The sequence below is a fragment of the Sorex araneus genome, chromosome 9 (genome assembly GCF_027595985.1).
Source record: "Sorex araneus isolate mSorAra2 chromosome 9, mSorAra2.pri, whole genome shotgun sequence".
Lineage (NCBI taxonomy): Eukaryota > Metazoa > Chordata > Mammalia > Eulipotyphla > Soricidae > Sorex > Sorex araneus.
The window spans coordinates 43,212,622-43,238,002 of record NC_073310.1 but is presented as its reverse complement, the minus strand read 5'-3'; the positions used below and the strand labels follow the sequence as shown (position 1 = coordinate 43,238,002).

Below are 25,381 nucleotides of genomic sequence, written 5' to 3'. Positions count from 1 at the left end.
TAAAGATTTAAAAGATATAAAAGTTAAAATAACATTTAATAAGGGAACATATCCCACAGGCCATCCCCACCATGCTACCACAGGGCCCTGATGGTTCAGTGCTGGGCCTGGCAATGACGAAGGGCTGCTTGGGTCCAGTGCCTGAGGGGCAAAGCCCAGGGATCAAACTCAGGGCACTGCATATGTTAAGCACCTGTTTTCCCACTTCATCTATCTCTCCCTGCTTAAAAGAACTTCAAGCTTATAGATCTGAAATTGCTAAAATCAAAGTGATGGAATTGCTAAAATCAAAGTGATGGGGCCAGAGACAGCTCAACAGGCTGAGCACATGCTATGCATGCAAGAGGTGCAGCTTTGAGCCCCCGTATATGGTCCCCCCTAAGCACCACTAGGTGCAAATCCTGAGCACAGAGAAAGGAACAGACCTGTGAATCACTAGGTGTGTCCCCAAAACAAAACAAAAATAATTATACACTAACAATTTTGCTTGCAATAGCAACCTACTAGAAGGTTAAACTTTTTGAGGAACCAGAGACTTAGTGTAGAGGATAAAGTGTTTGCCATGCATGCGACCAACTCCTGTCACCACATATAGTCCCCTGAGAACCTCCAGGAGTGATCCCTGAGCAGCGTGAGGAACAGCCCCTGAATATTGCTAGGTATGAAACCTATAGACCCCTGCCTCCCCACACACACAAAAAAATTAGCAGACACTCAAAAATAACCTGTATTTAATCATTACTAAAATACCCCTTCACTACATGGGAAATCAGCTATTTGGACTCCCTTGTTATTTGACTGAAAAGCAATTCATTTTATTACACTTATGTTCTGGGTTTCTTAATGAAGCTTCTTCCCTACCAAGCTGAGATACATTTACTGCAAATACAAAAAAGGACAGGAAGTTTAGGAACCTCCAAAGTATAATCAGCAGTAGTCCTTTTTACTTCATGTCACTGGGTATATTACCCAGACATGATATTCTAGAAGGCCTTTGTCACTACAAAAGTACCAGTTCATTTCTAAATGTTTACTCCTCAAACACAATAGATTCATAGGTTCTTTAACTTTTTGTTTTGGGGACACCTGGCAGCTCTCAGAGGTTACTTCTGGCTCTGTGCTCAGGGATCACTCATGGTAGTATCAAGGGACATTAAGGTAAGCCAGGAATCAGATCCAGGTCAGTCTCTTATAAAGCAAGCACCTTACTCTGGCCCAGTTCTTTAACATTTTGTATAAACAGACCCAACAAAAATCTCCATCCAGATTAGTTTTCTGAAGATCCTGATGGATTTGCTTCATAGATTATATCAATGAATTTACTCATCCTTACCTGTAAAAGGGGTACCAGTTGGAGATAAAGTGATAGTACAACAGGTAGACTACTTGCCTTGTACACAGCCAATCTTGGGTTCAATCCCTGGCATCCCATAGACCTGTGAGACTCCCCAGGAATAATCCCTGAGCACCGAACCAGGGTTAAGTCCTAAACACCATTGAGTATAACCCAAAAACAAACAAACAAAAAAAGCCCAAAAGTTAAGGCCTCTCAAAAATACTACTACTGTTTCCAACTTCAGTTCTCCACGTATCTAATTCCCTATTGAAAGTCATTCATTCTCCCTTCTTTTAAAAACAAAATAAAGATGTCTATTTGAAAATAAATATGACCCTCTTCTGGTAGTATCTATTCTAATGAATTAAGTAAAAATAATGCAAGAACAATGGTGGAGGACTGGAGGATATAAACCCATACCATAGAAGTCACCATTTTAAAGTCTAAACTTCAGTTATTAAATATTCAGTTATACAGCTCTTTATTGCTCTTGAATCCCAGAACAGAGAGAGAGAAATCCAGACCCTATAAAAGCAATCACTTCCCAACCCTCCTTCACTTTCTACTTTATTTTTTATTTTAGACTTCATTAATCTATCCTTTTTTGCTTGTTTGTTTGGGTTTTTGTTTTTGTTTTTGTTTTTGTGTTTGCTTTTTGGGTCACACCCAGTGATGCACAGGGGTTACTCCTGGCTCATGCACTCAGGAATTATTCCTGGCAGTGCTCGGGGGACCATATGGGATGCTAGGAATCGAACCCAGATCAGCCGCGCAAGGCAAACAGGCTACCCCCTGTGCTATCGCTCCAGCCCCCATTAATCTACTTTACATCTCCATATTTAGGCCTATTCTGGACACTGCAAATCAAGAGAACTCTAGTTTATCTGGCATGCTTTCATCCAAGCTGTGGCATGTACCAGTATTTCATTCCTTTAAGTAAGTTTCCTTTACATTAGTATAGCACATCTGATTTATCCATTCATCAAAGGAAGATGGGTTGCTTCCACTTGAGGCTATTATAGATAACACAATTATGAACATTTGTGTGTACCAGTTTTTGAATGGACAGAATATTTTTTTGACTCTCTGATATATACAGAGTGGAACTGCTGGGTCATATGCAAATCTATGCCTCACTTTTTGAGAAACTGCCAAACTGTTTTCTAAAGCAGTTGTAACATTTTAGATGATTTTTTCACATTCTTGACATAAACTTGAGATATCAGACTTTCTTAGAAGTAGGAAGTTTACTCTTAACCCACTTTATGTGCCAAGAGTTATGCCATGGTTTTGTGTAATTCCTGATTTAATTTTCCAACAAATCTTTAATGTAAAAAAAATCTGCATTTTACTAAAGTAATTCAAATCTCAAAAACTGAAACGTACTCAAAAATCAATTAGTAAATTTCAAAATACAATACAAACTCATGTTGACTTCAAGGCCAGTACACATCTACACTTAAATACACGCACACTGCTTCACACCAAAAGGATAAAGATGTTAGATTTATTAGAATCAATAATATAGCTTCCCAATATATAAAAATTCTTAGAAAATAAGGCCTCAAGTCAATAAGCCATCATTTATTTTCTTCATTAAGTAACTTATCATGCAATTACTTAAAACAAAACCCATGTAAAAGTCACATAAATGGGGGGCTGGAGCAATAGCACAGCGGGTAGGGCGTTTGCCTTGCACGCGGTCGACCCAGGTTCGATTCCCAGCATCCCATATGGTCACCTGAGCATAGCCAGGAGTAATTCCTGAGTGGAGAGCCAGGAGTAACTCCTGTGCATCACCGGGTGTGACCCAAAAAGGAAAAAAAAAGTCACATAAATGGGGGACCAGAGAAATAGTACAGCGGGTAGGGTACTTGCCTTGCATGCAAGCCAACCAGGATTCAATTCCCTCTACCCCATTACCTCATATGGTCCCTTGAGTATCACCAAGAGTGATTCCTGAGCACAGAGCTAGCAGTAACCCATGAGCATTGCCAGGTCTGGTCCAAAAAGAAAAAACAACAATGAAAGTCACATAAACATTATATAAACTACTAATACCATCAAAGTTGAAAGCACCAAAAACAGTCAATCTTTTACTACAGATAGAATTGTGTCCCTTTAAAATTCATTTGGAGATTAAGCTTTTGACAGTAATTAATTGTTTAAATAATATACACGTGAAACCATCATCTGATAGGTTACAAAGAGGACTCTACCATGTACAGAAAAAGCAAGAAAGTGGCCCTGGAAGGAAGAGATAGGACAGTGGGTAAGGCACGTGCCTCGCACACAGGTGGCCCCAATTCTATCCCCACACCATATACGGTCCCCTGAGCATCACCAGAAGTTATCCCTGAACAGAGCCAGGAGTAAGCCTCAGGCACAGCTTGTGTGTGGCCCCAAAACAAGAAAGCAGAAGGTGGCCAAGGAGAGGCTGCTCGCTGCTAGTCAGAACTGAGCCCTACCAAAACCCAGCTAAACAATGGCACCCTGACCTCGGAATTCCAGTCTCGAGATGCTTGAGAAAGTAAACAGCTATGCCTTAGGCCACACAGTCTCTGGTATTTTTCAGGTCAGCCATAGCTTGACTAGATAACTTCCTTCATGAATATCATGAACTATCCAATGACTGGTAGTTTAAGCACAGGTAAGAATCAAAATGAAGGGCTAGAGATAGCTTAATGGGCTGAGTACCTTCTGTTCATTCAGAAAACCTGCTTTGATCCCTGGTACACATTATACAGTTACAGGGAGCAACCCCTGAGCAGACTGAAAGTAGACTCCCAGCACCTCTTCAATGTGATACCACCATCACCCCAAAAAAGGGGAATCAAAATTAAGCAGGCATTAAATGGAATGTTTAAGCTGAATCAAAAGACATGCATAAGCTTGTTACTCAAAAATATGGAAAAGCCCCATGATCAAAGAAACCAAGGAATGATGGCCCTTCAGTGTTTAATTTAAAAAAAAAAAATCAAGGAAACATGATGGGTATCCTCCTCCAAAGGGTATTTGAGTTATGCAAGACTGAGACGAGCTCTTTTTGGCCACTTTTGAATTTAACATCTCAAGAAATACACTTTTCCAATCTCTGTGGTCAGGATCTGGGGTTATTTGTTTAAGCTACATACCTTTATTAATACTTATTATACCCAGCACAGCTTCTTGAACATAAAGGAGCTCCACAGATAGTCAATGAATAAAATTCTGGATTAATGTCAGTGAATTAAATTCTGGCAAACACTCCAAAGTTAAACATTTCTATAAGTACTCATCATTTGCCAAATACACTGCTGCTGTCATGAATATAGAAAATGCAGTCCCTGCCCTCAACAAAGTTAGAATGAAAAGAGAGATCCAGATAATCATAAATCAATGTAAGCAAGAACACAACAGCAAAACATGCCAACTGCACAGGAAAATGGAAGGTAATTAAGGGGCTATTTCCGAGGTCTGACAAGTTGTCTTCTATTCCAGAAAGCTTCATAAACACATATTTGAGAAAGGATCCAACTGAGGTATAGTTTCAGTTCAGAATCTCTTAATTTTTTACTTCCATTCAATTCTAAAATCAATAACAAAGACGGGGGTGGGGGCGGGGGTGGGGGGACGGGATGGGGTGATGAAGGAAAAGGCAACTTTAAGTTGGCACAGGAAGAATTTAAATATCCTTTTCCTCCCCCACAACCACATAAAAATTGAAACCACATTTTTCCAAATCCTTTTTACACTTTGGATAAATATTGGGCTTTTTACAAGTTACACAATCACCCCCAATTTAAGTCGTGTGTAGGATAAGTAACAAAAACCATTAGTCCAGTATGTAATTTCTTTAATATCAATCAAATGGGGACGTACTTAGCTACTTAGCTTATTTCTGTTGGGCTAAAACCTTGACTATTGGGTAAACCAGCAGTTTCCTATTAATCCTCACTTTTATTCAAGAATTACTTAACTCCTACATCTAAACCACATATCTAAATACAATGAAACAAAGTGCCACAAAATATAAATTTGGAGGAGCCAGAGCAATAGTACAATGAGTAGGGCATTTGCCTTATACATGGACCACCTCAGTTTAATCCCCAGTACTCCACACTGTCCTCTGATCCCACCAAGAGTGATCCTTGAGCATGGAGCCAGGACTTAGCCCTGATCAGTGCTGGGTATGGCCCCCCAAAAAAACAAAGCAAATCTGGTTCCTATCCCCAAAAATAATTCAATAAAAAAGTCACACATCTAATGACTACGAGTAGAAATGAAGACCCATGAAAACATAAGAGACTACTTAGATCCTTTTGTGTATATTTAACTTGATCTTGGCCCAAAACCTAAGAAATAGAATTATCTCCATTTTCTCCAGTTTTGCTCAACTAAAGTCTGCAGTTGTTCAAACCTAGATCTTTTGAGCACTGAATGTATGGCATCTATAATAAATTAAGCTTATTATAAGTTAAGGTAACAAAATCAAAGGATCTCAGATTCTTCATGCAGGTGAGTACAGAGATTAAGGTATTCGCCTTGCATGTGGCAGACCCCAGTTGGACCTTTGGCACATGGTTCCCTTTGTGCATGCACACAACCACACCACACACACATACACACACACACACACACACACAAGGCCCCAGCAGAGAGCCAATTGTAGCCCCTTGGTGCCCCACACATACACACATACACACACACACACTGAGCACAAGGATGAAGATGTTTGCCTTCCATCTTGCAGACATCAGTTAGATCCCTGGCACCACACAGTCCTCTACACACACACACACACACACACACACACACACACACACACACACACACACAGAGCTACAGCATTGAGCCAAGTGTAGCCCTTGCTTAGCATCTCCTGGGTATGACCCCAAAAGAGATTTGCAAAATACATGCAGGAAGGAAAGTTAAAGATCAGTTTCCTCACCTATAAAATAAGGCTGGACTAGATCACAAAAGGTTTGAATAAGTGGCAGGTATTTCCAAGAAATACTCTCCACTGTCCCAACCAAACATCACTGATAATGACACTTTCCCACCAGGGGCAGAAACTGTGCCCTCAATAACATGGCAGCCACTACCAGGAAGGAGTAGGTGAGCAACCCGGAATCTACCCACCATCCCAGAACTAAGCTGACAAAATGAAGGAAATGACCCTCAAGTTTTTTTTTTGTTTGTTTATTTTTTTTAATTTTATTTATTTTTAATTAGAGAATCACCGTGAGGGTACAGTTACAGATTTATACACTTTTGTGCTTATACTTCCCTCATACAAAGTTCGGGAACCCATCCCTTCACCAGTGCCCATTCTCCACCACCCGTAAACCCAGCGTCCCTCCCACCCTCCCCAATCCCATCTCCCCCCCACCCCACCCTGCCACTGTGGCAAGGCATTCCCTTCTGTTCTCTCTCTCTAATTAGCTGTTGTGGTTTGCAATAAAGGTGTTCAGTGGCCGCTGTGCTCAGTCTCTAGCCCTCATTCAGCCCGCAACTCCCTTCCCCCACATGGCCTTCGACTACAATGTAGTTGGTGATCGCTTCTCTGAGTTGACCTTTCCCCGGAACGTGAGGCCAGCCTCGAAGCCATGGAGTCAACCTCCTGGTACTTATTTCTACAGTTCTTGGGTGATAGTCTCCCCCTCTGTTATTCTATATACCATAGATGAGTGCAATCTTTCTATGTCTGTCTCTCTCTTTCTGACTCATTTCACTCAGCATGAAACTTTTCATGCCCATCCACTTAACTACAAAATTCTTGACCTCCTTTTTTCTAACAGCTGCATAGTATTCCATTGTATAGATGTACCAAAGTTTCCTCAACCAGTCATCCGTTCTGGGGCATTCGGGTTTTTTCCAGATTCTGGCTATTGTAAACAGTGCTGCGATGAACATACATGTGCAGATGTTGTTTCGATTGTACTTTTTTGCCTCTCTGGGATATATTCCCAGCAGTGGTATTGCTGTGACCCTCAAGTTTTATATAAATAGTCTAAAACAAGTTACATATAACTACTTAAAGACTGGAGACCTCCAAGTAAGAGTCCATTTAACTTCATAACGCTTTCAAGTATTCTTCTATTACCATCGGACCCTCATTACTCAATAATTATCCCTGTCACTGTCATCCGGTTGCTCATCGATTTGTTCGAGCGGGCACCAGTAACGTCTCTAGTTGAGAGACTTATTGTTACTGTTTTTGGCATATCCAATACGCACGGGTAGCTTGCCAGGCTCTGCTATGCGGGCTCCATACTCTCAGTAGCTTGCCAGGCTATATTTATGTGTCTTAAAATATGACTAAGTGAAGCAGTAAGATTAGCTCACAACCATTTAGCTAGTTAGTGATTTGGCTGAATCCCCACAAAACTTTTGTGCCTTTCTAGATGAGAAAGTAGAGTGTGGAATCCTGGACTATTCAGTTACAGACCCAAGAATACTAATCCAAAATCTTCTGATTCTCTGTCACTAGGTTCTGTACCACTATGTTTCATCAGATAAGCTCTTCTTTCTAACATCAATGTTAACAATAAGTTTAAGTAACCTATTAAAAACATGCAGTAATTTAAAAGCTATATTCTAATATTAACACTATGTTTCTACTAATCACAAATCATCTGCTACTTTGGAAACATTACGAAAGTGAAGAAAAAAAAATAGACTGGCCAGAGAGTTCAACGGGCTAAGTTAACACTGATGAAGGAGTGTGAGGGAGGCCCGTCCCAGGCCCAGCATAGCATAGTGCCCCAGGTACTGCCAAGAAGCAAAGCCTGTGGCCCAAAAACCAAAAAAAAGGGAAAAATTTGAATAGAACTGAAAAGCTGAATGTTAGAAGTAACATTTTGGGTGATCACATATCCTTCATCTGGGTAGGAACATACTTCCTCATTTCCTTAATTCTTATCTTTAATTTAGTGTTTTGGTTTTGAGTCCACACCCAGCAGTGCTCAGGGCTTACTCCTGACTCTCTGTGACCAAAGATCACTCCTAGTGGGGTTTAGGGGACCCTACCAATTGCCGAGGGATTGAACCTGGTATCGCCGCATGCAAAAATAGCACCTTACCCACTGTACTACCACTCAGACCCTCCTTAATTCTATCTTTAAGCAAAAATACAATTATTTCATAGAGTATTTCATGTATTGAATGCCTTTAAAATTGTTTCAGTAATGTATGAAAGTGCTCAGTATAAAGTACTCAGTAGTCAGTATTTCTGTATAAAGATCACATTATATCACACTGAACATGCTACTCCTAAAATTAAGGGCATCTCAAAGATCTTGTCACTAATTAAACCACAACATATTCATCATATTCTCGCTATAGAATTCTGTGGGACTTAAGTGGAAACGACTACTCATGCATTCTTGTTCTGGGTAGCCTTTAATAACAACAACAAGAAAAAAAGAGGTACACTTTAACAGTATATTAACATTTGTGTACTATAGGGGCTGGAGTGATAGCACAGCGGGTAGGGCATTTGCCTTGCAAGCGGCCAACCCGGGTTTGATTCCCAGCATCCCATATGGTCCCCTGAGCATTGCCAGGAGTAATTCCTGAGTGCAAAGCCAGGAGTAGCCCCTGTATATTGCCGGGTGTGACCCAAAAAGAAAAAAAAAATTGTATGCTACAGAATTTGAAAGTATCACTGAGACAAGGTCATATATTAATTTAAACTAAAAAGCCCTTTCATTAGGAACAAAATAATCCAGAGCTTTCTGCAACCAGCCCCAAGAACCTCTTACCCTGACACAAGCTATTCTATTTTTGTAGGAATCTAAACAAATACACACACACACACACACACACACACACACACACACACACACACACACACACACACACGAGCTGTACAATCCACCTACCAGAAAAATTCTAAACCTTCCAAAGGGAAAAGCTGATTCTCCTTTCTGCTCTTCATTCAATCTTCAAAATTAGCCTACAAAGAATGACTACAGACTGCTCAAACAAACTTTTCAGACCTATGTACCATGTTCTACATTTATGCTATTGTAAAGCATCAGTGAAAGTCCTGTCTCGACATTTAATAAGCAATATAGCAAGAAAGCTGAAAAATCACAAGTTAGAAAGGAATTTTTAGTGAAGACATAATTTACCTGTCATAGATTGACAACTATACATGATAATGATCAAACTTCAGATTACTCCTAACTAGCTTTTTTGCTTCACAACCTCTGAATCAGACAACTTTACAATCATTTTATTTAAAAATATCCTACTTACACTATTTTACATTTCTCGGCGCTGAGAAAATTTATCCAAAGGTTGGGAAAAACTTAACTTGTGATCTGCAGATCACAGGCACTGCAGTTTTAAATCTTCAAAAGAGACCAACAATGTATAGAATCATAGAACACTGCAGCATGTCTTATTATAGTTTCTAAGTTTTCAAGGACATCCATAACTTGTTTAAGTGCTCAAACCCATCCCTCAAGTATTCTAAGCAGTATTTTATGAAAATTGTTTTCTTAGTTCGTATGCCACAATTAAAATTTAACGGACCGTTACACTTCAAAATAACTTGCCAGGGGAAAGGGGTCACTTTTGGAAATACAAAATCAAACACCATCTCTCAGGTTATCATAATAAATAAAGGTCTGACTTGGAGTCAGAGGAAATCAATTCAAATTCACAGTACACTGAGGTGAAAACAATACAACTCTATCACCAAAATAAATAAGAAATAAAATTTGGAAACGGCTCAAGCTTGATGGGGGGGGTGGGGAAGGAGGGGACTAAAGTTTAAAATGGGAATTACTTAAATTGGGAAAGAATTCCAATGACATGACATTTTCGAGCCAAAGCTAAGGAATTTGTAGATTATATCATTCAAATCTCATTGTATTACATTATAAAGGTCTTGGCAAAGGCTAGCCATTAATCTTTAACACAAAGGAGATTCAAATCCAAATGAGCTGTAAGACTATCTCTTCCAGGAGAGAGAAATGGAGTCATTTACTTTAACCACAATTGTTTAACCTAAAAGGCAGGCCTATAAAGATGATAACGCAGAAAGGATCAGCCTTCCGTCCACCAAGTCCTATTTCTCACGAAGTCCTGCACCAATCCGAAAAGAGGGGGTTATGAACACAAACCAAGCTGGGGGGAGGGGGAAAGGGGGAAGGCTGGGGTGGAAAAAAATCTCCAATGAATGACACGCCACAGCATGGTTTAAACCTCTTACACAATTGGAGAAACAAAAAACAAATATATATATATATATCACACCATATGTTTCATCGTATCAATTTAAAAAAATGTTTTACGACGGTACATTCTTTGGGGCTGGGAAAAAAAAAAAACAAAAAACCTTTTCGCTTCTGTTGTATTGACTACAGGGGAAAGGGGAAAAGCAGCTGCTGCAATGCAACACAGGCTGCCACAGAGGAAGGAGAGAAAAGGGTTTTCCAAACAGATCCCTCCCACGCCCCCGTTTACACACCCCAAACAACTTACTTATCCCAGGCTTTTTCTGCCCTCGCCAGATACAAACCTTGTCAATTCCTTCCCTTCCCCCGCCATCGTGGAATTTCACCTTCCTCGGCTCCTTCACCGACCACCACCAGAGCACTTTACTACCCGCAGAGATTCCCCATCTTTCCAACTTTTTCTCCTTTTTTTAATTAAACCCGAGAGTTCTGTAATCCGAGTCCCCGACGTCTTCCCTCAGGACGGAAAAATACCTGTTTCCCAGCAACATGCACGCTTCGATTCTCGAACCCCTCCCTCCCCGGCTCCCAGGCTTTGCAAAGGCTGGGGGGTGGGGGGGAGGGGGCCGGGGACACGGGAAATTTCGGAAAAGGGGAATCCTGGGCGAGAGAAGAGCATTCGGAGGAGAAAAATGGAGAGGGGCGTCGAGAAAGGAGACCCTCCCCTGCCCCGAGAAGAGGGGTTCCAAGAAAGAAAGAGAGATCGGAAGGGACAAAAGGGGGAGGGGGAGAAGAGACCCGAGACGCGGCGGCTGGCGTGTGGAAGCCGGGAGCCCGACCCGGTCGGGCCGGGGAGCGGGAAAGCGGGGGGTCCGAGGCAGGTCTGGGGGGTCGCGGCCCCCGACGCACAATGGCCCGCCGGCCCCCGCCCGAGCGCCGCTCACCTCATGGTGCCGGCGGCGCCGAGGCTTCCCCAGCAGCCGGGAGACGCGGCAGGCGCCGAGTCCGGGGGGGGATCTCCTCCTCCAGGGGCGGGGACGCCGCTCCGAGACGCGAGACAAGTGTCCAGCTCCTCCCTCGGGCGCCCAGGGGGCTACACCATGTCCTCGCACAAAGCCGCGGCGCCGGTCGCGAGTGTGTGCCGAGAGGCGAGAGAAAAGGCTGCGGAGGGGGCGGAGAGGCCGAGGCGCCGAGCGGGTCCCGGCAGCCGCAGCCTCCCACCTCCTCCTCCTCCTCCTCCTCCTCCTCCTCCTCCTTCTCCTCCTCCTCCTCCTCAGCCGCCCTCACAGGGCTGCCCGCCGGGGCCGCGCGCCCGGCCGCCGCTCCACAGGCCCCGCGCCCGCCGCCTCAGCTGCCTCAGCCGCCCCAGCCGCCGAGGCCGTGTGCAACCGGCAGCTGCAGCAGCCGCGGGAGGAGAGTCGGGATCGCCGCGCGGAGCCCGGGAGGGGGCGGGGCGCGCGGCGGAGCAGCACGCAGGCGCCGCCCTCCTCCCCTCCCTCCCCCGGGGGCGAGGGGGCGGCGTGGGGGGAGGGGAGGCGCCCCCCCCCTCCTCCCGGGCCGCCGGCGGGGCCCCCACCGGACTGCGGAGAGCGGGGAGGGGCGGCGGCGGGCTCGGCGGCGGCGGGCCGAGGAGGCTCTTTGTTGCTTCCCCACCCCGCCCCACTGGGTCTGGGGCTACCGCCCCCACCTCCGCTCGGCGCCCCGCCGTCGGCTGAGGTGCGTGGACCTGGACTGGCTGCAGGGTGAGGGGGCCGCCCTTGGCCGGCGACTCCCTTGCGTCACATCCCCGCACCCTCGAGTCAGGACGAGGTCCTGAGTCTTCCCCCCCCCCCCGCACACACACCCCCCGCCCCGACTGAGGTGCGGAGTGGGAGGCGCCGAGACCTCCCGGGCGCGGGACCTGCGAGCACCGGCCCGGGGAGCCGAGAGGCGGCGAGCGCGCTGCGTGACTGGGCACCGGGCCGGGCTTGCGGGGGGGGGGGACTCCGGATCTGCCGGCGGCCCGGTGCCCTCGGCGCGGGACTTGTCCTCAGCTTGCCCTCCCGCACTGTCAGACCCAGGCCAGCCTCGACGTCCCCTCCCCACTCCCCACTCCGCAGCGTGCCCTCCGGGATGGTGGACGGGAAAGGTGCGGGGGGGCGGGGGTGCACGCTTAGAGTGTCCAGTCTGGTCATCATTGTTCCCTGCGCCCCGGGGTCTGGCCGAGGAATCCCAGCATGTGTGCGGCTCCAACGAGCCGTGGTGCACGCTATGTTTAGGGATGACTTCATCCCCCGAACGAACACAGCCAATTCGCGGGGAAACGCAGCCGCCGGGGGACGCGCGTTCACGGCGTGCAGCCGCGGCGAGCGCAGAGAGAGAGAGAGAGAACCCCGCGCTGGAGCCGCGTTCTTCGTCACGAGCGGAGAGGGAATTCCGGCCGGGGCGGGGGCGCGGGGAGCTGCGAAGCCCTCACAGTCCTCCGTCATGCACCAGGCCTGCAATCCCCTCCATTGAAAGGCAGATGCAAAAGCGCTGGGAAATGATGCCCGGTTTAAGTCCACTGGGGAGGGGGGACGCCCAGTCTCGGGAGGCAGAAATTTACAGTTGGGGGAGCTTCAACTGTGGCCGGAACACATCCAGTAGCGGAACACCGAATCAAACCAGACCAATGGCAGGCCTCTTGCAGTGCTCAGGAGGGCTCGGAGGCCAAAACGGATGAGCGGCCTCCACTCCGGGAGTCTGTCCCCAAGTTTCGGTGGTGCCGTTTTAAGATCGAAGTCCAGTTCGAATTAGAGTTAAGTCCGTTGAGATCCTTTGACTACTTAGTCAATGCCTGACTTGACTGTAATAGAACCGCCCGTGGCCCAGTTTTAACTATAAAGAGCTGCTTGGCTTCAGAGTTCAACACCGAGTTCTTTTATTCCTGCAATTTGCAGCCTCAAACCAACAGCCCTGGAGAAACAGTGACCTGGAGCTGTGGTCCAGGATCAGGGTGGCCTCGGGTAGTGTAAAGCACAGTACCTCTGTTTAAACATGATGTACTTCAAGATGGCTAATTTCCACCCACATATCTAATTACAGCTTTCCATCACAAAGCATTTTATCCAAGGATCTTCAAACACCCTTGGCAGTCAAACGTCCGTGTTGCCATATTACCAGAACAGACCACGAACGTGGAGTTCAGGAACTGGATGAGTTGGTGCAGTTGGCACAATGAAAAATCATAGCCACTAACTAGGAGGTTCGTTGTCCTAATATAAATACTCACTGTAATTTATGTAATTGAAACACATGTTCCTCAAATATTATTCTCCAAATTAACCAAAGAACATTTGCTGTGGAGGCTTTCTTCTTGGAAAAGTAATAATAAGACATATTGAACCATCTTGGAAAAGTATTAATAAAACATATTTGACCACAGAGAATTCACACCAATTTGCCATCGTCCATTCATAGCAATACAGTAAATCCAACAGAGCTTATGTTTCAGGGGAAACTCTTACAAAGGGCCAAAAGGGGTGGAGATTTTCTTTAATGACTCAAACTATCTCTTGCCAGAGACAAGAGGCAAGGATAAAAATTCCTAGTAGATGACTCCATAACCTACTTCTCATCTCTGAGAGTTAATCCATCGTGTGCCAAATAAGTGATCTATCACATCATCTATATCCTAACAGCAAATGTTCCAATGATATAGGCACCAAATTAAGCAATCCAAGTGGAAAATGCTGTTCTTATTTTCTATGTTTATTGTAAGCATACTAGCCAAGAATTTTGGCTGCCTACAGCCATTTCCATCCTTTTGGATGGCAGTCTGCCAACTCACAAGTTGGTCATACCATTGCTTTGGGATTTAGATATTGCAATGGGTGGCCTGACCTCCCAAAGGTCACTTTGTGGAAGGGCAGTTTGTTGGCTGTGACAGAATATTACTTCTTTATGCTCATATTTGGTTTAGCCATCAAAGAGGGCAAACGGGAAACTGGGAAATCAAAAACGAGTCCTGGTCACAAAGGAAACTTGGTGGAATGCGTTACCATATAGAATACAAGGGTTTTAGAGATGGGGGATTGAGTGTAACCTCATTCAAAATGGAGAAGGGAGGCCCAGAGAAGTAAAGGACATTGGCACCAGTCACACAGTCCTTTTGTGGTGAATATGCAGCTTATACCTCAGGTTTCTAGTAATGTCCTGGGGTTTCTAGTAATTGTTCTTACACTGCATCCTACCTTCCTGTGGCATAATTAGCAGTGGGTTAAGGCAGTACAATAAATCTCTGATTCCCTTATCATAAGCCCTGCTGGAAAAGTAGGTGACATTGTGTTGGTTTTTCTGAATTATGGAAATCATTTGAATTATCCTCTCATAAGAATAGGACAACCCGGGGCTGGAGCGATAGCACAGCGGGTAGGGCGTTTGCCTTGCACGCGGCCGACCCGGCTTCGATTCCCAGCATCCCACATGGTCCCCTGAGCACTGCCAGGAGTAATTCCTGAGTGCAGAGCCAGGAGTAACTCCTGTGCATCGCCAGGTGTGACCCAAAAAGCAAAAAAAAAAAAAAGAATAGGACAACCCACAGCCCATTCACTTGTTGGCACCCAAATATTTGGAAGGTAAATTAATGAATGAATAAGTGAATGGGGATCACACCCTGAAGTGCTTTGGAGCTACTCCAGCTTAGTGTTTTGTGATAGCTCCCTGCAGTGCTCAGGGGACCAGGAAGTGCCTGAGATAGACCTGGCATACAAAGCCAGACCTATCATGCTGCAGTCTTCTGCACTATCTCTTTGGCCTGAATGACACTTGTGTTTTTTTTTTTTAAATCTAAGATGAAGAGGAAACTGCATCAAAGGAAAATATAATCTCTTCTCTTTCTTTTTTCTTTTTCCTTTGCTTCCAGGCCACATCTAACAGCGTTCAGGGCTTGCTTTTGGCTCAGGGCTCACTCCTGGTGGTACTTGGGACCACATCTTTTGCTGGGGATCAAACCCTGGTCAGCTGCGTGCCAGGCAAGCACCTTAGCCACTATACTACCTCTCTGGCCCCAACAGCTGTTATATGTTCTATTTAACACTAAGTCTTTGGGGGGCTGGAGTGATAGCACAGCGGGTAGGGCGTTTGCCTTGCACGCGGCCGACCCGGGTTCGATCCCCAGCATCACATATGGTCCCCTGAGCACCGCCAGGAGTGATTCCTGAGTGCAGAGCCAGGAGTAACCCCTGTGCATCGCCAGGTGTGACCCAAAAAGCAAAAAAAAAAAAAAAAAAAAAAAAAACTAAGTCTTTGGGCCTCAGCTTTCCCTCATCACCCCAGCTTCCTATATTGTCAGAGGCCTTTTCCGTATTCTAGCTATGCACAGCCAACGAAAGTTAGTCTGCACATCTGTCATTGTGAACCCAGGCACAAGATGGAACAAATGTGCTTCTATTGTGGCTGTGTTCACTGCGAGAGTTTGTCAGTCTGGCTTGAAGAGTGTTCTCAATCATACCTTGTTTCAGTACATCTGATAGCATCAGTTAGTCTTGTCCTCCATGTAAGGGCATGAGGGTGCATGACTAATGCTGCTTAGCAGTCCGGAAATCATTGCTCAGGATTGTAGGCACAGTCTCCCCCATTACCCCAAAAAAGGATTCTCCCTGGAAAAATGTAGGGGCTTCTTCTAGGATCAGTGAGGAAGAGAAGGTAGCTTGGCGTGAATATGTTGGTATGCTTTCTACTTAACCAGCCTTGTGTCTGTGATAATTAGTTCACAGTGTAACTTTTGTTTGTCGTTCCAAGAATAGACAAAAAAAATAATAATACTGTAGAACATGATATTCCAGTAGACTCTGGATATTTTTATTACTCATCTTTTAGTTTTAGCTGCCCATATATAATCTTGGTCCTAAAATATTATCAGGAGACATAGACATTAGAGGAAACTTCATTTTTTTTGCCATTTTCATTTTTCTTCCATTTGTCATTTTTCTCCCTTCTAAATTAGGACTGAGTCCATTAATTTCATTTCCTCTTCCCTGGAGACTCTTTTCTTAGCGCTCCACTGTTCAAATTTGGCAGGTGGTTCCTAAAGCCTCTACAGTATTGGAGGAACATTAACTGCTAGAGGCCATCTCTGTAATAGACATTGCAGTGCTCTGGCAATACCCACCCTTGACAACCATTTGAAGTATACTACTGGTGGCCTCACGTTTAGATCACAAATCATTCTGCTTTAGCAAATGGGTTGTAAAGAAGAGTCTCCAAAATCAAGTTCTGAGCATTTATCTGTTATTAGGTTTAGTTTAGTTGGTAGTTTGAGAAGAGAACAAGTGTCTGCTTCTTTCTTGCCCATCATTGACTTGCTGGGTCCATTTACTTGAGGATACCTATCAATTATCTTATGGACATCATCAGCTGACATTTGGTCACAACTTGTTTATTTCCTCAAATGAGATGAGGAAAGTGGTTAATAAAGAGCAGGGTTATGGGCTGATGGTGATAGAGAATACATGAATTAAGGTGCTTGCCTTGCACCACACAGACCCCAGCTTGAATTCCCAGCACCCCCAGATAGTCTCCTGGACACTGCCAGGTGTGCCCCCGCCCCCAAACAAATCAAACACCAAAACAAGCTAATCTGAAGAGAAGGAAGACATTGCTACTAGGTTTCTGAACAAGCTGTCACACTGCTTAACACATCTTTTGTAGCTTTTATCCCACCTCCAGGTAACAAATATTACTAAAAATCCCAATTAGGGGACAGAAGGTGTCTGCCTTGCATACAGCTGACCAAGTTTGATCCCTGGTACCCCATACAGTATACCTCGAGTCTGTCAAGACTGAGCACTGACCGCAGAGCCAGGAATACAGCCAGATGTGGCCCACAAACAATAATTTTTTTTTTTTTTTTGCTTTTTGTGTCACACCCATCGATGCTCCTGGCTGTGCACTCAGGAATTACTCCTGGCGGTGCTCAGGGAACCATATGGGATGCTGGGAATCAAACCCGGGTTGGCCACGTGCATGGCAGACGCCTTATCCACTGTGCTATCACTCCAGCCCCAAACAATAAAAATCTTAATTATCTTTCTTTTTGAAATTGCTGCTAAGTGTGATGACCTAACCAAATTCTTGAGAAATAATTTTTGAAAAATTACATTTGAATCTCTATTAATGTAAAAAGTCTCTAGTCAAGATTTTCTTAAGTAGCAAGGGAAACAGAAATTATCAGGAAAAACATTTTGTTCTGCCATTAGTTACATTACTGTCATTTAGCCTCCAAAAATTTTAATGCACTTCACTCTTACCATTAGTGGTAACTCATCATGAAGTAAATGGATATTTTCTCATACATGAAGATATTGAGTTCTTTTATCACAATAGCCAATAGCTAAATACTCTATCTGGTTATAAATGAATTTAATTGCAAATCAAAAAATGAAGCAATTAAGGAGTGTAATTTAGTCTCTGATTCTCATCTCTCTGTACTAATAATGCCTGCTTTTAATATTCTTTGAGTCACACAAATATGAGATAGAAGTAGCTAACATGGACTAGATGGACTAGCATGATATATACTCATCTGCCAAGCACTAACAGACATTTACTCAGTTAATTGTCATAGCATAGTTCCTGTGTGGGCATCATTAATGATCATTGTATTCTACATATTGCCCAGGAACAAAGAGAGTAAGAGACTTGCTCAAAGCCACACGACTTTCTCAAATGAGAAAGCCAGGAACGCCAGCTCCACAGACCATACTCAATATCCACACCAGATCCACACCAGATGGCCCCTCGTGCTTCATTTCACTCCTTCTGATTTAATAAGGGGATTGGGAGGTTGCTGGTGAAAGAGCTCACACACACACACACACACACACACACACACACACAGCCTGGAGAAACAGCTTAAAGTGGCTTGAGGTGCTTGCCTTGCAAGCTGTAAGGTTATAAGTTCAAATCTCAGCTTCCCCCCCATACACTGCACGTGAGTCAGCCATCTCTATCCTTGGAGCCTGACTGCTCTGCCATTTGCCGTACCAGTGCCACAAGTGATTTCCTGCTGCCAGATCATTGTTACTCTATGAGTAACAGCCAGATGTGAGCACCATAAAGGGGTGAGACCCCCTGTAAGCACCACAACTAAAAAGATGGGCAAGGGCCAGAGTTAGGACATGAGTTAAAGCACTTGCCTTGCACATGGCTAACCCCAGTTCTATCCCTGGGACTACCTATAGTCTCCCAAGCACTTCCGGGAGTGATCCATGAGTACAGAGCCTGGTGTAAACTCTGAGCAAAGTTGGATGTTGCCCCCAAACTCAAAAGATTTGTGAACACTATGACCAGGCATATATGTGAACACCAATCACTGCAACACTGAGAGAGGGGGGAGGGAATATTTTAATAGTATAACAATAATAATAATAAATAATTAAAAATAAATAAAAGTTTTCAAAAAAAGCAGTGCTCACCTAGGAAATGAAATTAGCAATTCAAGACAAAAGAGATGAAGTACTCTCAAGCCTTTAATTCCTGTTTATGCCACAGGTAGCTTCAGCAGTCACCCTTCTATGAAATCATGGCACTTTAATCACCAAGTTATAAATAAAACTCACCCTTCAATTTGGATCCCAAGTGCCTAGATTTATACCTTTTGCAAAATAAAGATGAAATAAATGAATTACATGAGTCTTTGAATTCGGCAACTCTAAATTAATAATTTCCCAACCCCAGGTAAAACTGTTGAGAAGTGACCAATGACAATTCAGTAATTCATCATTCTCACCCCTTAGTATGAAATTAGCAGAGATTTGTATTTTATTTGATTTTCTTTTTATAGGGTCCACAGCAAGCATTGCTCAGAGCTCTCTTCTGGCTCATTGCTCAAGGATCACTCCTGGCAGCGCTCAAGGGCTTGTATGCTACTTCAGGGATTGAACCAGACTGGCCATGTGTGAGATAAGCACCTTGATCCCTGTACTCTCTCCAGCCTAGCAGAGATTTTAAGAGTACTGTTACTTAAACCAATCCTAAGAACAAAAAATTCAGAACTACTTGAAGTGTGTGGGCTAACATTTTGTTGTTGTTGTTGTTGACTCTTGGGTTAAAAACAAAAGATAAAGCCAAGCCTGTGTGATTTTAAAGGTGTTTAGAGAAGTGCCACGTTTTCTATTAAACATCAGAAAAACTAAAGAGAGAACACTCTATCCCCTCAGTGACCCTAGGCTATCTTTAGTTTTGGTTGTTTGCAAGAAAAGAAATAAAAATGGCCCTAAAAGTCTAGGATGAGGCTTACCAACATCGTTGGAAATAACTTGGTTTTGTTTGGTTTTGTTTTTTTCACTTGTCAAAGACTTTCTTGGGGCTTAAGTATTCTCTGTAAATTTATCACCAGAGTATATGATATTTCAGGGAAATGTTATTTTTTCAAGACCTATCTAATTTAGATTCCCACTCACATTTTCTTATTTAAATCAGATATATATGTCAAGTATCCATAATTTTTATTTAAACAACTCCGCCTCTTATTTTGCATATTTTTGTTGCCTTCTCTGAACACTTCACTGCACTTTGTTCAGTGTCTGTCACTCACGAGTAATATTTCACTTCAAAAGTTCCCAATGTGGAACCCAGGTAATGTGGAACTTGGTGACCTTGGACTCTGAGCTCAATGGGTTCCCGGAAGCCACCTCCTGCTGGCGCCAGATCATCTCGTCGTTGTCCTCATCTTTGTTGGCCACCCTCCAGATAACAGGGCTGCTTCTCCTGGAAGGGAGCATAAAATGAGGTCCCCATAACCATGCCACTGGACTCCGCGCCAGCCTGTTTTCACTCGGTGTGCCCCAGAGGGGGGCGAGTGAGAGCCCTCTCCGCCCCAAGGGACTGAGCCCTGGCAGCTGACTTCTGCAACCCAACCGCCACCACGCTCCAGGCCGTTTTCCCCACGCTTAGGCCGAGCCTCACATATGAGTGAACATATTCCTGGACCACGTGGCAGCTTTTGCAGCTGCTGAGACACATCATAAGATACTCTCTACCCATTCTCCACAATTACCACACCATATTTGATGGGGTTCGGACAGTAGACAACCAATCATAGAGGGAAGTATACATATATGCATATATACATATTTTCAGACATATATACCGAAGCTCACATCACCCAAACTTTAACAACGTGTTAGTGATATCCTATAGAATGTCTTAATGGCTCCTGCCAAAATAGAATAATCTTCACACTGTTTCCTATATGAACACTTCTTTGTAAGCATGTTCAGCAGTTTTCATAACAGAAAATACAAAGTATGTCTTCCGTTTGTATTTTGGGACAGGGATTGGGGCTTGGAATGGAAACATCCCAAATATGGTGGTAGAAAGGTGTAATGGTGGTGGGATTGGTGTTTGAATATTAAATGTAATCAAATATTGTGAACTAAATTATAACATAAAAAAATTAAAAAATAAAAAAAAAGTTCCCGATGTGATCTTTTTCCTTCTTATTTTTCACTTTGTTTTCTCTTCTGTTAATGGAATTAGGTTCTTGGTTTGCTTTTCTTTGGTTATTTATATCTTCAGGCCTCTGTTTAGCATCAAATCTTGTTTGGCATTCTTTTCCTACTGAATTGATGCCCAAATTAAGTTAAGAAAATATTTCTAAGAACATTGGTCTGTGATTCTTCATATTCTTTTGGTATCCCAGGCACCAATTATCCATTTAATTTTAGAAGTTGGTATAACCAGTAGAGATCATAGTCTTAGTTAGATTTGACTCAAAAGGTGCTTTTCAGAGTGCCTTTCCTAAGAATGGATGCAGGTCCACAAGCAGGGAAGGAAGAATGAAAGAAATCTAGATGTGAACATGGGACAATTTGTTCCCTGGGCTAATTCCTGCTCACTTGGAATCTATCCATAGACTAGAAGGCACTTAATCCTCTTCTAATGATGGGCTTTCTAGTGGAGTAGTATATAATAATTCCACTCTAGTGAGACTGGAATATGTGGAATGTAGTAATCTAATTAGTTAAATCTATTTCTACCAGACCTACCATTGCCAACAGGTTACCAAACAAAAGGAGCTCTTCCTCTATGATCTTCTTGCCTACTTTTTTTTTCATTAAGATTTTTGTTGCAGGGGCTGGAGTGATACCACAGCAGGTAGGGCATTTGCCTTGCACATGGCCAACCTGGGTTCAATTCCCAGCATCCCATATGGTCCCCCGAGCACCGCCAGGAGTAATTCCTGGGATGCAGAGCCAGGATTAACCCCTAAGCATCGCCGGGTGTGATGCAAAAAAAAAAAACAACAAACATACATGCATATATTTTGGAAGGGTGAGTATCCAAACAGTGCTCTGGAAGGCTGGAAGGCACTCCAGGCAGTACTCAGCCAACTAGTCACTGACAGCTCAATACTAAGGACACAACCCTGCTAAGGCTCTGCAATGGTGGGGTCAACAGAGCCACAGCCAGTGGTGCTTGAAGCCAGCAGGACCACACCTGGTGATGCTGGAGACAAAATGCCCATGTATGCAAATCATGTGCCCCTAACCCTTCTACTATCTCCCCAGATTCACTATCTGCATGTCTCAAGTATGATAATTGGCTAACTAGATCTGGACGCTCAAACAACGTCACCATCTGCATCTCATAGCCCTGCTTATCTCTGTGGTTGTGTTTTGACCTATTCTCTCCTACCATATACTTAATTTCAATTTCACATTCCAAGTTTCATATAGCAATTTCACAATACCTCCGCTGTGATTCCAAAGCTAGACAGGCTGTCCAGCCATTCTCCTAAACTTCCCCTGAGCTCTAATTAGACCAGTTCAAGCCCTTGACCATCCATAACCAGTCACTAAGGCCAGGGTGAAATTGTGAGATCAAGGTCTCTAAACATTAGATTAGGACCAAGTCATGGATTCACTCTGTGGTCAGATTTTTTACACAGAAGAGCATAGTAAGGGGTTAGGGCGGTGGCTCAAAGGACTGGAGATCATGTTTTGCAGTTGGAAGACCAGTATTTGATCACCAGTCCCCTCTTTCTCCTCTTTCACCTCTGGCTGTGGCCCCTCACCCCCCAAAGCAAAGTCATAATAAACACTCAATATCCATGCCTTGGGGCTGGACTCTTAAACAGACGCTGCACTTTTTTGTGTAACTTGTTTTGACCAATGGGATAGTTGCTAGTGGCACAAGCAGAGACTTGTAAAGACTTGCACAATGGGGCCTGCCCTTGCTTGCTCCTCCTTGAAAACCCAAAATGAGATGACCATGTGAGTAAGTCTGGTTTAGTTTGTTTAAATCATAAGAAACCACATGGATTAAGGGGATTTATTCAAGTTGAGGTCCTGGACCAACAGCCTCTCTGCTTTCATCCAACCCCTCCAATCCCAGCAGATCCAAAATGAACCAAGAGCCCACAGATTCATCAGAAATAATGCTATTCCCCCCAGGGCACAAAAATGTTAATTCAATAGGACAAACACGCACCATTCGTCATAGCAGCACTTAGCGCAATAGCTAAGCACAATAGCTAGGATATAGAATCAATCTATGTGCCCAGTGACTGATGAGTGAATAATAAAGATGTGGAATACAATGCAGCTGCAAGGAATGATAAAATCATGCAGTTCACTGCAACTTCGAGTGAGTCAGAAGAAAGACAACTACAGGATGATCCAAATTATCTGTGGAATATAGAATAACAAGGTGAGAAAAATCAAGGACCCAAATTAATGAGGAGCTACCCAGAGTACCCCACACTCTAGATTATAGAAATGAGGACAGGAAGGAAAGAAATCACTGGAGGGAGTAAGAAGAAGCAGATTGGAGGTAACAGGGTTGGGGCAGGATCCTCAGATACATTGGTGGTATAAAGGTGTAATAGATAGACAGACAGACAAACAGACACACACACACACACACACACACACACACAGAGGCCACAAAGCCAATAGAACTGAAAATGTGATATCCAACCACAACAGCCAAACTTTAAAAGTGTCTGTGAAGGAGGCAGGCAGGAGGCAGAAAAGAACTGGGGAGCATTGGAGTGGAGGGAAGTTGATACTGGTTATGGGATTGGTGCTGGGACATTGTATGCCTGAAACGTCTATGAATAAATTTGTACATCACACTACCCTAATAAAAATAACTTTAAAATAACAGTTATTGGTTTCAAAACCATCAAGGTTATGGGGTAGTTTGTTACACAGCAAAGTGAACAAAGGATACTCTTACCCTTCTCAAGAAGTCCCCACAGTCTTGGGGCAGAGCAGTGGTGTTCCATGTCAGTACAGGGAAGTTAGTGACTCAAGTTCCTGCTGTGGTTGGAGAACCTTCCTTTTTTTTTTTTCAAGTTCTCATATCAAGGAATGATCAGAGTTCATGTGCCTTGATGTGTCATAATTACATTGTCTCACAATTATACTCACTAATACACTCTAGATACACTCTGGAACCCTTCTCCAGATGAGAGTAGGAAATGCAGCTGGAAATCCAATCTGGAGTAGGATGGGTAGGATACTTTTTCAAAGTCACTGAATTATATGACAGGAGATAAGACAAGGTACTCCAGAGAGATAGCACAGGAGGCAAGGCCCTTGCCTTGCATAAAGCTGACCAGGGTTCAATCCTCAGCATGCATACGATCCCCTGAGCCCCACTGTGATCCTTGAGTGCAGAGCCAGGACTGGCGTCCATACCTGAGCACCATCAGGTATGCCCTCCAAACTAAAAGTTTAAAAAAAGAGACAAGGTATTCCTCAACTCCGGAAGCTGGATCCGTTGTATGCAAGGCAAGTGCCCTGCCAGCTGTACTATCACTCTGGTGCCTACCTATAAATCTTTAGTAAGTTTTATTAAATGCTTCAAAATTTTCCCAATTAGTTCACAGAATATTAAAGTAAAGGTATTCAAGTTCACATCTTTAGGGACTAGAGAGAGACTACAGTGGATAGAGTGCTTGCCTTGCCTGTTACTAACCTGGGTTTGATCCCTGGCACTCCATACTGTCCCTAAGCTCTGCCAGGTGTGATCCCTGAGCACAGAGCCAAGTGTGAGGCCTGAGGACCACCAGGTGTGATCAAAAAAACAAACCAAAAAAGTTCACCTCTCTAGGGGGAATAGCACCCCTCTCGAGCACCGGGTTAGTGATAGAGGTAAGTATGAAAAGAAAGGTTCTCTTGTCCAGAGCACTTTTAAGAGTCAGCTTCTGCCCTGCAACACTTGACAAAGTTTTCAGGAGGGATCATTTAACCTATATGTCATGGTTAAGAAGTCAGGCATGAATTAAGATCAAATTCATAAAAAAAAAAAAAAAAAAAAAAAAAAAAGATCAAATTCATGTTTCTGGGCCATGGAGACAACTCAAGGGGGAAAACACATGCGTAGCGTATGCAAGACCCTGAGTTTGATCCCTAGCACCACACATGCACCTACTTCCACTCCCCCCCACCCCCCACCAACACACTGCCACATAAGAACATCACGGGGAATGGCGCAGAGCACCTCCACCCTCACGCCACCTGTGGGGTAAGGCCCCTATTTGAAAGCAAAAGAAAATGTGTCGTTTTAAAAAGACACTGAGGTCATCAGAGCCATTTTTCTCAAAGGAAGGAAGGTAGATATTTCTGGAGATCCAAGAGCAATATGAGCTTGGCCTCCAGACAGCTTCATAAATCTGGTAAAAATAAGTGCAATAAAGCTAGAAGGCAAAGGGAGATTGAAAAAAGGGCTCAAATACTGAAAGAATAAGACACTTAGCTCTGATTGGAAGCAGACACTGGTCAGTAAGGGCAAAGAGAGGGCAGATGGGAGGGAGAAGAAAGCCCATCACAAATATCCAGGACCCAGTGGTTTAGAAGGGGGCCTGGACAGCCCCTGTTTTATAGTGACATATGCACTCACTGGA

The 25,381-nt window shown here is 43.9% G+C and overlaps 1 protein-coding gene across 6 annotated transcripts in view; it reads right to left on the bottom strand.

Annotated features, from left to right (window-relative positions):
- The window catches only part of ENAH (ENAH actin regulator), a 158,332-nt gene extending 146,604 nt beyond the window's left edge, over nucleotides 1–11,728 (bottom strand). Inside the window, exon 1 of one of the 6 annotated variants that reach the window (XM_055147581.1) lies at nucleotides 11,451–11,728. In XM_055147581.1, the coding sequence (XP_055003556.1) occupies nucleotides 11,451–11,455 (5 nt within the window). In that variant the 5' untranslated portion in view covers nucleotides 11,456–11,728. Of the gene's footprint in view, nucleotides 1–3,259; nucleotides 3,324–10,850; nucleotides 11,394–11,450 lie in introns of those variants that run through there. The other 5 variants (XM_055147580.1, XM_055147583.1, XM_012932035.2 and 2 more) reach the window with 5 other exon arrangements.
- Between the last annotated feature and the right edge of the window lie 13,653 nt (nucleotides 11,729–25,381).